The sequence below is a fragment of the Trichomycterus rosablanca genome, chromosome 9, assembly GCF_030014385.1.
Source record: "Trichomycterus rosablanca isolate fTriRos1 chromosome 9, fTriRos1.hap1, whole genome shotgun sequence".
In the NCBI taxonomy this organism is placed as follows: domain Eukaryota; kingdom Metazoa; phylum Chordata; class Actinopteri; order Siluriformes; family Trichomycteridae; genus Trichomycterus; species Trichomycterus rosablanca.
In genome coordinates, this window is record NC_085996.1 from 20,639,181 (window position 1) to 20,651,558 (window position 12,378).

The following is a 12,378-nucleotide window of genomic DNA, read 5'->3' on the forward strand; positions in this document are numbered from 1 at the left end:
AGCACCCACATGCACAACGATTGGCCTGTTGTTCATATAGGGGTGGGTTAAGCCGGATAGGGACTCTCTCATAACTGATGCAACGACGACCTCTGCTGGCTGATTGATAGCCCCTGCACAGAGAAAAGTAAAAAGGGGAAAGAGTGCAGATCAGGGTGTGTCCCTCCATACACAGAGCTGGTCCGCAGCTGATCTCGGCTGGTGTGGGTTACAAAATGCATACGGCTGCTGTCAATGTGCCGGAGGGGCCGTGGGATAGCTTCGTTCTCCTCAATTGGTCGTGCAATTGAAAATGCATAAACAAACAAAATAAAAATTATAAAAAAATATAAACCTCCTCTAACACAATACTATGGATCCTCAGGGTCTCCAGACCCCATCATGTAGATGAAAATCTGAGGAAGTATCATAGTGATTGCAAAAGGTTTATATACATTTAACAGCTAATCTGTCTCCCAACATAGGTACACTGCCTCTAGTCACCATGGCATCGAGAAGCCCCGACTTCCCCACAGCAACATGCCAAGTCTACACGAGCAACTAAAGCACAGCAACACTATCCGATTGGACAGCCAATCACGACACGGTGGATCACAACTCATGGACAGCCAATCACGGCATGGCAGTACCCGGGACCTCAGTAGCAGCATGCAGCCGGTGGTCCAGAGTGGCCCCCTTAATGGTATCCACTCTGTTGTAGAGGAAGGCGAAGCCTGTACTTGATCTCAACACTTTAGTGACAAGTATTTAAGTACAAGTAAAAGAAAATCAAGCATGGATGTTCTTATAAATGAAACTGAAGTGCTGAAGCAGCGCTGTAAGCAGTTGGAGAGCTGGTGTCAAGACTTTCTTATAGTCCTCACTGAGAATACTGAACTGTGGCTTGAAACTGGACACCAGTCTTGTGACTTTTTCGTTTTTTTAAAAGCTGGATGATATGCAGATCCAGCAGCAAAAGCTTTTCTGATCAAAGAGCTCCAGGATGAACAGGGTAAACTTTAAGGGCTTTGGCTACATTATCTTTTTAATAGTGTATTTAAGCACTTACTTATTTGTGCTCAGGCCCCACTTTGTGGACATTTTATAATGGTGCTAAAGTAAACATTGAGTTTACTGAGATTTTACTGGTTTTCTATTGTGCTTTTTGCAGATTTTTAAAAGTAGGTCTGGAACCTCTGTCTTCCATTCACATGGCTGACCAGTAGGGATGGGCATTATTCTTTAATTATACAGATATTTTGTTTAGGTCAGTGACTTTCTTACTGACTTGTGACCTTTGCAAATTTACATTTTGAAGTAATTACAAATTTTAACTACTTTATACTGATCAGGTTCATGTCCGTTCCGATTCCACCAGGAAACTCTGGGCGCAAGGCAGAAATATCCTGGACAGAGCACCAATCCATTGTAGGGCTTCAGCCATCCCCTCTCAGGTGGGGTAGCGTAATAGACAGCTGCTCCACCCAAGCGCCTGATCTAATAATTACTTGATTTGTTGATTTAAATGTTGAATAAAAATACAGTACCTGTATTCTGTTGTAACAGTTCTGACATACAACCCCTGGCAAAAATTATGGAATCACCAGTCTCTGAGGATGTTCCTTCAGTTGTTTAATTTTGTAGAAAAAAAGCAGATCACAGACATGACAAAAAACTAAAGGCATTTCAAATGGCAGTTTTCTGGCTTTAAGAAACACTAAAAGAAATCAAGAAAAATAATTGTGGTAGCCAGTAACAGTTAGATTTTTAGAACAAGCACAGGGAATAAATTATGGAATCACTCAATTCTGAGGAAAAAATTATGGAATCACCCTGCAAATTTTCATTACAAACACTAACACCTGCATCAGATTAAAGCTGCTCGTTAGTATGCAGGTAAAAAGGAGTGATCACACCTTAGAGAGCTGTTGCAACAAGTGGACTGACATGAATCATGGCTCCAACACCAGAGATGTCAATTGAAACAAAGGAGAGGATTATCAAACTCCTTAAAGAGGGTAAATCATCACGCAGTGTTGCACAAGATGTTGGTTGTTCACAGTCAGCTGTGTCTAAAACCTGGACCAAGTACAAACAACATGGGAAGGTGGTTAAAGGCAAGCATACTGGTAGACCAAGGAAGACATCAAAGCGTCAAGACAGAAAACTTAAAGCAATATGCCTTGAAAACAGAAAATGTACAACAAAACAAATGAGGAACAAATGGCAGGAAACTGGAGTCAATGTCTGTGACTGAATTGTAAGAAACCGCCTAAAGGAAATGGGATTTACATACAGTGCAGCTAAAAGAAAGCCATCACTAACACCTAAACAGAAAAAAACAAGGTTACAATGGGCTAAGGAAAGGCAATCGTGGACTGTGGATGACTGGATGAAAGTCATATTCAGTGATGAATCTCGAATCTGCATTGGGCAAGGTGATGATGCTGGAACTTTTGTTTGGTGCCGTTCCAATGAGATTTATGCAGACGACTGTCTGAAGAAAACATGCAAATTTCCACAGTCATTGATGATATGGGGCTGCATGTCAGGTAAAGGCACTGGGGAGATGGCTGTCATTACATCTTCAATAAATGCACAGGTTTACATTGACATTTTGGACACTTTTCTTATCCCATCTATCGAAAGGATGTTTGGGGATGATGAAATCATTTTTCAAGATGATAATGCATCTTGCCATAGAGCAAAATCTGTGAAAACATTCCTTGAAGAAAGACACATATGGTCAATGTCATGGCCTGCAAACAGTCCGGATCTCAATCCAATTGAAAATCTGTGGTGGAAGTTAAAGAAAATGGTCCATGACAAGGCTCCAACCTGCAAAGCTGATCTGGCAACAGCAATCAGAGAAAGCTGGAGCCAGATTGATGAAGAGTACTGTTTGTCACTCATTAAGTCAATGCCTCAGAGACTGCAAGCAGTTATAAAAGCCAGAGGTGGTGCAACAAAGTACTAGTGATGTGTTGGAGTGTTATTTTGTTTGTCATGATTCCATAATTTTTTCCTCAGAATTGAGTGATTCCATAATGTATTCCCTGTGCTTGTTCTAAAAATCTAACTGTTACTGGCTACCACAATTATTTTTCTTGATTTCTTTTAGTGTTTCTTAAAGCCAGAAAGTTGCCATTTGAAATGCCTTTAGTTTTTTGTCATGTCTGTGATCTGCTTTTTTTCTACAAAATTAAACAACTGAAGGAACATCCTCAGAGACTGGTGATTCCATAATTTTTGCCAGGGGTTGTAGTTTTAGGCTGCAAATCAAATGACCATCCCTACTGAGCACATAACTAAGTACAACAGGACTGTTAGTGTTGTTGACTGAATGTTTAATTTGTGGTAGGAATTTGACTTGTGATGAGTTACACTGGAACACTTCCACATGTAAAATATTTTCTCCTCTTTAGAAAAATTTGTTAGAAGTAAATTGCTTTCCCACTTTAGAATAGCTGAATAAAACTGAAGTCTGTTCATCGCTTTCTGTTTGTCTTATTTAGTCTAGAAGTTTTTTGCAAACTAGAACTTGGATCAAAGAGCTCGTTTGTACGTGTGAGTTAATCTCTGGTTATTATATCGATCATATCAGTCAGGTTTATATAATAGGTTCTCTGCACACAAAACCAAGTATTGATCACAGCTGATAGGCAGAACTGTACGTATGATTACATTTACATTTTCGACACTAAGCAGACGCCTTTATCCAAAGAAACTTGGGGCTTGAACCAGCGACTTTCTGATTACTAGTCCAGCACCTTAACCACTAGGCTACAGCTTGATTACAAATTGTAAACTGGTATTATTAATGCAGAGACTTTTAAAGATGGACTGGCTCCTTACATCATATTTAAACTCCCTTTTCCATACACATATACACCACCTCCTTGTTTCTACACTCAGTGTCTATTTTATCAGCTCCACTTACCATATAGAAGCACTTTGTTGTTCTACAATTACTGATTGTAGTTCATATGTTTCTCTGCATGCTTTGTTAGCCCCCTTTCATGCTGTTCTTCAATGGTCAGGACTCTCCCAGGACCACCACAGAGCAGGTACTATTTGGGTGGTGGGTCATTGTCAGCACTGCAGTGACACTGACATGGTGGTGGTGTGTTAGTGTGTGTTGTGCTGGACACAGCAGCGCTGATGGAGTTTTTAAACACCTCACTGTCACTGCTGGACTGATAATAGTCCACCAACCAAAAATATCCAGCCAACATTGCCCCGTGGGCAGCGTCATGTGACCACTGATGAAGATCTCAAAGATGACCAACCCAAACAGCAGCAATAAATGGGTGATTTCTCTGACTTTATATCTACAAGGTGGACCAACTAGGTAGGAGTGTCTAATAGAGTGGACAGTGAGTGGACATGGTATTTAAAAACTCCATCAACGCTGCTGTGTCTGATCCACTCATACCAGCACAACACACACTAACACACCACCACCATGTCAGTGTCACTGCAGTGCAGTGATCCAACACCCAAATAATACCTGCTCTTTGGTGGTCCTGGGAGAGTCCTGACCATTGAAGAACAGCATGAAAGGGGGCTAACAAAGCATGCAGAGAAACAGATGGACTACAGTCAGTAATTGTAAAACTACAAAGTGCTTCTATATGGTAAGTGTAGCTGATAAAATGGACAGTGAGTGTAGAAACTAGTAGGTGGTTTTAATGTTATGACTGATCGGTGTATGTCCCCTTAGAACATCATACTTTACATTAAAATTCAATTCAGCTTCGGAAAAGTCCATAAATAACATTAAATAAAACACATAAATACTGATTACCTGTATATGGTGCAGAGATGTCTGGAGTCAGCTGCAGACACATTGATGTTTGCGAGAACATGGACCCAATAAATGTTTAAAATCAGATTGATATTGCCTTTATTGATATTGCCTACAGACTGAAATACATGTTTATGGGAACAGTTGATTTGAATGCTCTTTCATTGTGCCTTTGAGGTTTTCTGCTCTGGTAATCGGCTTTGTTTACACACGAACCAGAGTGGTATTTACCCACTATGTGTAATTATAATTGTACTACATGTCAACCAAGTAAATTACTGTCTGCATTGGGGTCCTTTTACATAGCACTGGTCTGGTAAACTGGTGATTGATACCTGAGTTAATGAGCTTGTGTGAAAAGGTGATTTTGCCAATAAATGCAAACTCTTGGACATGCAGCAGCTATGAAGTAAGTGTATAAAGTAAGTGTAGCTAATAAATCCATTGCTGTATGCGGGAAATGTGGAACTTAGCAGGTAAATACATTATATTACCAAAAGTATTCACTCACCCATACAAATAATTGAATTCAGGTGTTCCAATCACTTCCATGGCCACAGGTGTATAAAACCAAGCACCTCGGCATGTAGACTGCTTCTACAAACATTAGTGAAAGAATGGGTCACTCTCAGGAGCTCAGTGAATTCCAGCGTGGTACCGTGATAGGATGCCACCTGTGCAACAAGTCCAGTCGTGAAATTTCCTCGCTACTAAATATTCCACAGTCAACTGTCAGTGGTATTATAACAAAGTGGAAGCGATTGGGAACGACAGCAACTCAGCCACTAAGTGGTAGCCACGTAAAATGACAGTGAGGTCAGCGGATGCTGAGGCGCATAGTGCGCAGAGGTCACCAACTTTCTGCAAAGTCAATCGCTACAGACCTCCAAACTTCATGTGGCCTTCAGATTAGCTGAAGAACAGTGTGTAGAGAGCTTCATGGAATGGGTTTTCATGGCCGAGCAGCTGCATCCAAGCCTTACATCACCAAGCACAATGCAAAGCGTCAGATGCAGTGGTGTAAATCACACCACCACTGGACTCTACAGCAGTGGAAACGTGTTCTCTGGAGTGACGAATCACATTTCTCTGTCTGGCAATATGATGGATGAGTCTGGGTTTGGCGGTTGCCAGGAGAACGGTACTTGTCTGACTGCATTGTGCCAAGTGTAAAGTTTGGTGGAGGGGGGATTATGGTGTGGGGTTGTTTTTCAGGAGTTGGGCTCGGCCCCTTAGTTCCAGCGAAAGGAACTCTTAATGCTTCAGCATACCAAGAGATTTTGGACATTTTCATGCTCCTAACTTTGTGGGAACTGTTTGGGGATGGCCCCTTCCTGTTCCAACATGACTGCACACCAGTGCACAAAGCAAGGTCCATAAAGACATGGATGAGTGAGTTTGGTGTGGAAAAACTTGACTGGCCTGCACAGAGTCCTGACCTCAACCCGATGGAACATCTTTGGAATGAATTAGAGCGGAGACTGTGAGCCGGGCCTTCTCATCCAACATCAGTGTCTGAACTCACAAATGCGCTTCTGGAAGAATGGTCAAAAATTCCCATAAACACACTCCTAAACCTTGTGGAAAGCCTTCACGAGTTCAAGAGTTGAAGCTGTTATAGCTGCAAAGGGTGGGCGGACATCATATTAAACCCTATGAATTATGAATGGGATATCACTCAAGTTCATATGTGTGTGTAAAGGCAGACGAGCAAATACTTTTGGCAACATGGTGTATCTTACTGTTCCACATTCCAAATTCTAATTTGAAACACAAAAGCCGAGTTGTGCAGATTTCCATCTACAGTGTATCACAAAAGTGAGTACACCCCTCACATTTCTGCAAATATTTTATTATATATTTTCATGGAACAACACTATAGACATGAAACTTGGATATAACTTAGAGTAGTCAGTGTACAACTTGTATAGCAGTGTAGATTTACTGTCTTCTGAAAATAACTCAACACACAGCCATTAATGTCTAAATGGCTGGCAACATAAGTGAGTACACCCCACAGTGAACATGTCCAAATTGTGCCCAAAGTGTCAATATTTTGTGTGACCACCATTATTATCCAGCACTGCCTTAACCCTCCTGGGCATGGAATTCACCAGAGCTGCACAGGTTGCTACTGGAATCCTCTTCCACTCCTCCATGATGACATCACGGAGCTGGTGGATGTTAGACACCTTGAACTCCTCCACCTTCCACTTGAGGATGCGCCACAGGTGCTCAATTGGGTTTAGTCCATCACCTTTACCTTCAGCTTCCTCAGCAAGGCAGTTGTCATCTTGGAGGTTGTGTTTGGGGTCGTTATCCTGTTGGAAAACTGCCATGAGGCCCAGTTTTCGAAGGGAGGGGATCATGCTCTGTTTCAGAATGTCACAGTACATGTTGGAATTCATGTTTCCCTCAATGAACTGCAGCTCCCCAGTGCCAGCAACACTCATGCAGCCCAAGACCATGATGCTACCACCACCATGCTTGACTGTAGGCAAGATACAGTTGTCTTGGTACTTCTCACCAGGGCGCCGCCACACATGCTGGACACCATCTGAGCCAAACAAGTTTATCTTGGTCTCGTCAGACCACAAGGCATTCCAGTAATCCATGTTCTTGGACTGCTTGTCTTCAGCAAACTGTTTGCAGGCTTTCTTGTGCGTCAGCTTCCTTCTGGGATGACGACCATGCAGACCGAGTTGATGCAGTGTGCGGCGTATGGTCTGAGCACTGACAGGCTGACCTCCCACGTCTTCAACCTCTGCAGCAATGCTGGCAGCACTCATGTGTCTATTTTTTAAAGCCAACCTCTGGATATGACGCCGAACACGTGGACTCAACTTCTTTGGTCGACCCTGGCGAAGCCTGTTCCGAGTGGAACCTGTCCTGGAAAACCGCTGTATGACCTTGGTCACCATGCTGTAGCTCAGTTTCAGGGTGTTAGCAATCTTCTTATAGCCCAGGCCATCTTTGTGGAGAGCAACAATTCTATTTCTCACATCCTCAGAGAGTTCTTTGCCATGAGGTGCCATGTTGAATATCCAGTGGCCAGTATGAGAGAATTGTACCAAAAACACCAAATTTAACAGCCCTGCTCCCCATTTACACCTGGGACCTTGACACATGACACCAGGGAGGGACAACGACACATTTGGGCACAATTTGGACATGTTCACTGTGGGGTGTACTCACTTATGTTGCCAGCTATTTAGACATTAATGGCTGTGTGTTGAGTTATTTTCAGAAGACAGTAAATCTACACTGCTATACAAGCTGTACACTGACTACTCTAAGTTATATCCAAGTTTCATGTCTATAGTGTTGTCCCATGAAAAGATATAATGAAATATTTGCAGAAATGTGAGGGGTGTACTCACTTTTGTGATACACTGTAAATAATAACTGACCTGTTTATAGTTCCAATCCTAGTAAATAAAAGTTCAGCATGACAATACTATTACCCACACAGATGATTATTTTTAGGACTTACATGAATTCATTGTTTACGGAAAACAAACAGCAAATCGTATTCTTACAGATTTTTTTCTTATAGCAGGAATGTCACATTTTGGATTTGAAATGTAAAAAAAAACCTTGTTAATACATGTTGCTACTGTCGTTACTTTACAATGAGAGTAAAACAGACAGATTGTTCAGTATTTTTCAGCGAGAAATTTAAAACAAACATTTGGTCTTGCAAAAAATCTTCCATGATTAAAATAAAAATAAAAAACATGTTTTCAGGCATAAAAAAACATTAATGACAGTAAAATTATTTGGAAAAAAAAGCCTTAGCATGAGTACATGGAAATCTTTAAATAAGAAACTGAGAATTTCTCTACAATATTTTCTTATTATATATTATACTATACCTTTAATCTATGTACATTATTGTGATGCGAATCAGTGGTTTATGGAAGGTCTAAATTATGCTGAGTCCACAATTAGAGCAAAATGAAACAAGCCTTTACCACAAGGAGACCCATAGATTTTATAGCATAGTATAGTATAGTACAGGGTCTGCTTCCCTTACCAAGATTAGTCCTAATCTTAGACTAAACAGACTTTCAATCAGAAATCATGATTTTATCTTAGTCCAAGGCTAGACTTAAATGTAACATCTGGACACACAGTGGAGGACATACACCGATCAGCCATAACATTAAAACCACCTCCTTGTTTCTACACTCACTGTCCATTTTATCAGCTCCACTTACCATATAGAAGCACTTTGTAGTTCTACAATTACTGACTGTAGTCCATCTGTTTCTCTACATACTTTTTTTAGCCCTCACAGGACCACTACAGAGCAGGTATTATTTGGGTGGTGGATCATTCTCAGCACTGTAGTGACACTGACATGGTGGTGGTGTGTTGGTGTGTTAGTGTGTGTTGTGCTGGTATAAGTGGATCAGACACAGCTGTGCTGCTGGAGTTCTTAAATAAAGTGTCCACTCACTGTCCACTCTATTAGACACTCCTACCTAGTTGGTCCACCTTGTAGATGTAAAGTCAGACACGATCGCTCATCTATTGCTGCTGTTTGAGTTGGTCATCTTCTAGACCTTCATCAGTGGTCACAGGACGCTACCCACAGGGCGCTGTTGGCTGGATATTTTTGGTCGGTGGACTATTCTCAGTCCAGCAGGGACAGTGAGGTGTTTAAAAACTCCATCAGCGCTGCTGTGTCTTATTTACTCACACCAGCACAACACACTGTGTAGTGGTCCTGGGAGAGTCCTGACCATTAAAGAACATAATGAAAGGGGGCTAACAAAGCATGCACTGACTACAATCAGTAATTGTAGAACTACAAAGTGCTCCTATATGGTAAGTGGAGCTGATAAAATGGACAATGTGTGTAGAAACAAGGAGGTGGTTTTAATGTTATGGCTAATCGGTGTATATAGACTATGATTAATGTACTGACACTGTGTATACTAAGGTACTACATGTCCTGTATTGTAAATAGGAAGCAGTCTGAGATGTTAAAGGAGCTGAAGAGAAATTTGCAGCTGGTTCGAATGGCAGTTCGAGTAACCTAGAACAAAAAATAATTCACTATATAATGATTTACTCTTTCGTTTCCACCAACGCAGTGGTTGGTACAGTCCACAGTTAAAGAACATGATTAAAAGTAGATTGTTTTAAGATAACATTGGACAGAGAAATAAATAAATCACCCCAAAACCCAGTCTATATACAAACATCAGTCAAACGTAATTCCAGTCAGTCTGTATATGACCTCTTTGAAGTGCGTCTGTGACATGGCTCGGGTTTAAGCCAGCAATGCTCAGTTCTTGGCAAATCGGCTTTGAGCCAGACCTAAAGAGGCACTTTTCAGTTCAACAGATGCCCTGGCCACTCGCTCAGTCACTCACACAGTCATTCACTCAGTCATTCACTCAGTCATTCACTCAGTCATTCACTCAGTCATTCACTCACACACTCATGCATGCGTTATGCCATCCCTGCTGACAGTCACTAGTCCTTTCTCATGGAAGACGCTAGCTGTGCTGTCTCCGATAGTATGCACAGGGAGGCGGGGCCAGGAAGCCTCTGACAGGGCCAGGGCACGCAGCAATTGGTCCTGTGGTGTGTCCATCATGTTTCCCATGTGTTCTCCAGTGAGAGAGACTTGGTCTTGTGAGGGGATGCGGGGCTGGGGGGGCTGCTGAAGGTCGAGCTGTTGGAGGCAGTGGAGTGTCGAGGCGAATCTGAATCCTGCAACAACAAAAAATAAATAAATAAATAAATAAGCTACAATCCAGATTTAAACACTTAAAAACACAGATTTACTGAGCGTGTTCAGACTGTAAGCGCATGCTGCTTATATTTTATACTGCATCAACACAATTTCATAAAGTATCCCTAAACATTATGTAAACAAGCTTGTTTAGTATACACTGATCAGCCATAACACTAAAACCACCTCCTTGTTTCTACACACAACATCCGTTTTATCAGCTCCACTTACCATATAGAAGCACTTTGTAGATCTACAATTACTGACTGTAGTCCATCTATTTCTCTACATACTTTTTTAACCTGCTTTCACCCTGTTCTTCAATGGTCAGGACCTCCACAGGACCACCACAGAGCAGGTATTATATAGGTGGTAGATCATTCTCAGCACTGCAGTGACACTGACATGGTGGTGGTGTGTTAGTGTGTGTTGTGCTGGTATGAGTGGATCAGACACCTCCCTGAATAAGGCCCTACTTGTATACTACTACAAGCTTTGCACACCTTGATGTTGGGAGTTTATCTCATTCTTCATGGCAGATCCTCCTGTTCAGAAGCTCTGTCAGACTGAATAGCACAGATGTCTTTCCTCAGATGTTCGAATGAGTTTAAGACTGGGCTTTTTAAAAAAGAATATTTAAAGACTTGCACTACAGCCACTCCAGAGTTGTTATGGCTGTATTGTTTGGACAGTGTCTTGATGAAAGGTAAGCTGAGTTGGTTCTTCACAATGGAAGAAGGATGTTCTGGTATTTGGCTGCATTCATCTGTCACTCAATTCTTACTTGTCTACCTACACCTGTCAGTGAAAAGAACCCCATAGCATGATGCTGCCACAATCACAGATTCATCTTCAATTCATCCAAAAAGTATTAAACAGGGGTTGAGGTTATGACATTGTATAATTATCCTCATATTCCTGGCCATATAGTGTACACAACCAGCCATGATGTTTGACTTTGGATCTGTTAGTGTTTTACTCGTCATTCAGTTTAACCAAAAAATAGCTGTTTACTTTTAGTATTATGGACATTATTACTTTTAAAATGGATACAAATTCTATTTTATTATGAACTGATTTACTAAACAGAACTACACTTGCTTCAATTGCTTGAACTGGTGCCTCAATAATTCAACGCACTCAGCTAAATACTAATCTAATGGTTCTTTTTAAGCATCTGCTAAGCATCCAGACTTAAAAATGCTGATTGATTCAAAAACAGAGAAAGGAAACTTAAGGTAAGGTTCCTGCCAGCAGTAACCATTCATATGCATGCAAAGTCATGAATGTGTTTCATTAGCCTGCAACACACAATCAGGAAGATCTCTTATGAGATTCTCTCCTACTGCTCTGGACATTTAAAAAGGTCAACGGGGCAGATGGAGGCTGAGCATGCTTGCCATATAAGCATAAATGTTAATAAATGTTTGGAGATATGCAGTCTCACAGGGTCAGACATGGCATTGTTATGAGAATACACATGTTGTTTTAGTACAAGTGAGCACATCCAGAACACAGGAAAACAATGTGTTAAAGACTGTGTTAGAGAACAAATTATTTGTATTCAAATGTATGTTTTAATATTACACATGCATGCTAAGAATAAGGATTAAAATATGCTAAAAATGTATGGGTCTGGATGTAAAGTAACAGAGACCAAGATGCCCTCAGTCATTAATCAGCGTAATAACAGTGTGTTGAGCTGAACTTCAAAAATCAGATCTACATGCCTGAAATGCCCACATCCGCTGTAGGGAAATTACAGTTTGAAAGAAACCTGCACGAAGTAAATCCCCAATTACAGCCAAACTGTAACTTTCTATAACTCTGTGCCAACAAACCA

General features: G+C 41.2%; 2 protein-coding genes across 4 annotated transcripts in view; one reads left to right on the top strand and one right to left on the bottom strand.

The window, feature by feature from the left end:
* Nucleotides 1-751, top strand: part of fzd3a (frizzled class receptor 3a) — a 28,404-nt gene extending 27,653 nt beyond the window's left edge. For all 3 annotated transcript variants that reach the window (XM_063001241.1, XM_063001239.1, XM_063001240.1), the window contains exon 6: nucleotides 465-751. In XM_063001241.1, coding sequence (XP_062857311.1) covers nucleotides 465-723 — 259 coding nt within the window. In that variant the 3' untranslated portion in view covers nucleotides 724-751. The remainder of the gene's footprint in view (nucleotides 1-464) is intronic.
* A 9,375-nt stretch (nucleotides 752-10,126) lies between these two features.
* cdc42bpab (CDC42 binding protein kinase alpha (DMPK-like) b) overlaps nucleotides 10,127-12,378 on the bottom strand; it is a 130,790-nt gene continuing 128,538 nt past the window's right edge. Inside the window, exon 40 of the mRNA XM_063002052.1 lies at nucleotides 10,127-10,513. Coding sequence (XP_062858122.1) covers nucleotides 10,394-10,513 — 120 coding nt within the window. The 3' untranslated portion in view covers nucleotides 10,127-10,393. The remainder of the gene's footprint in view (nucleotides 10,514-12,378) is intronic.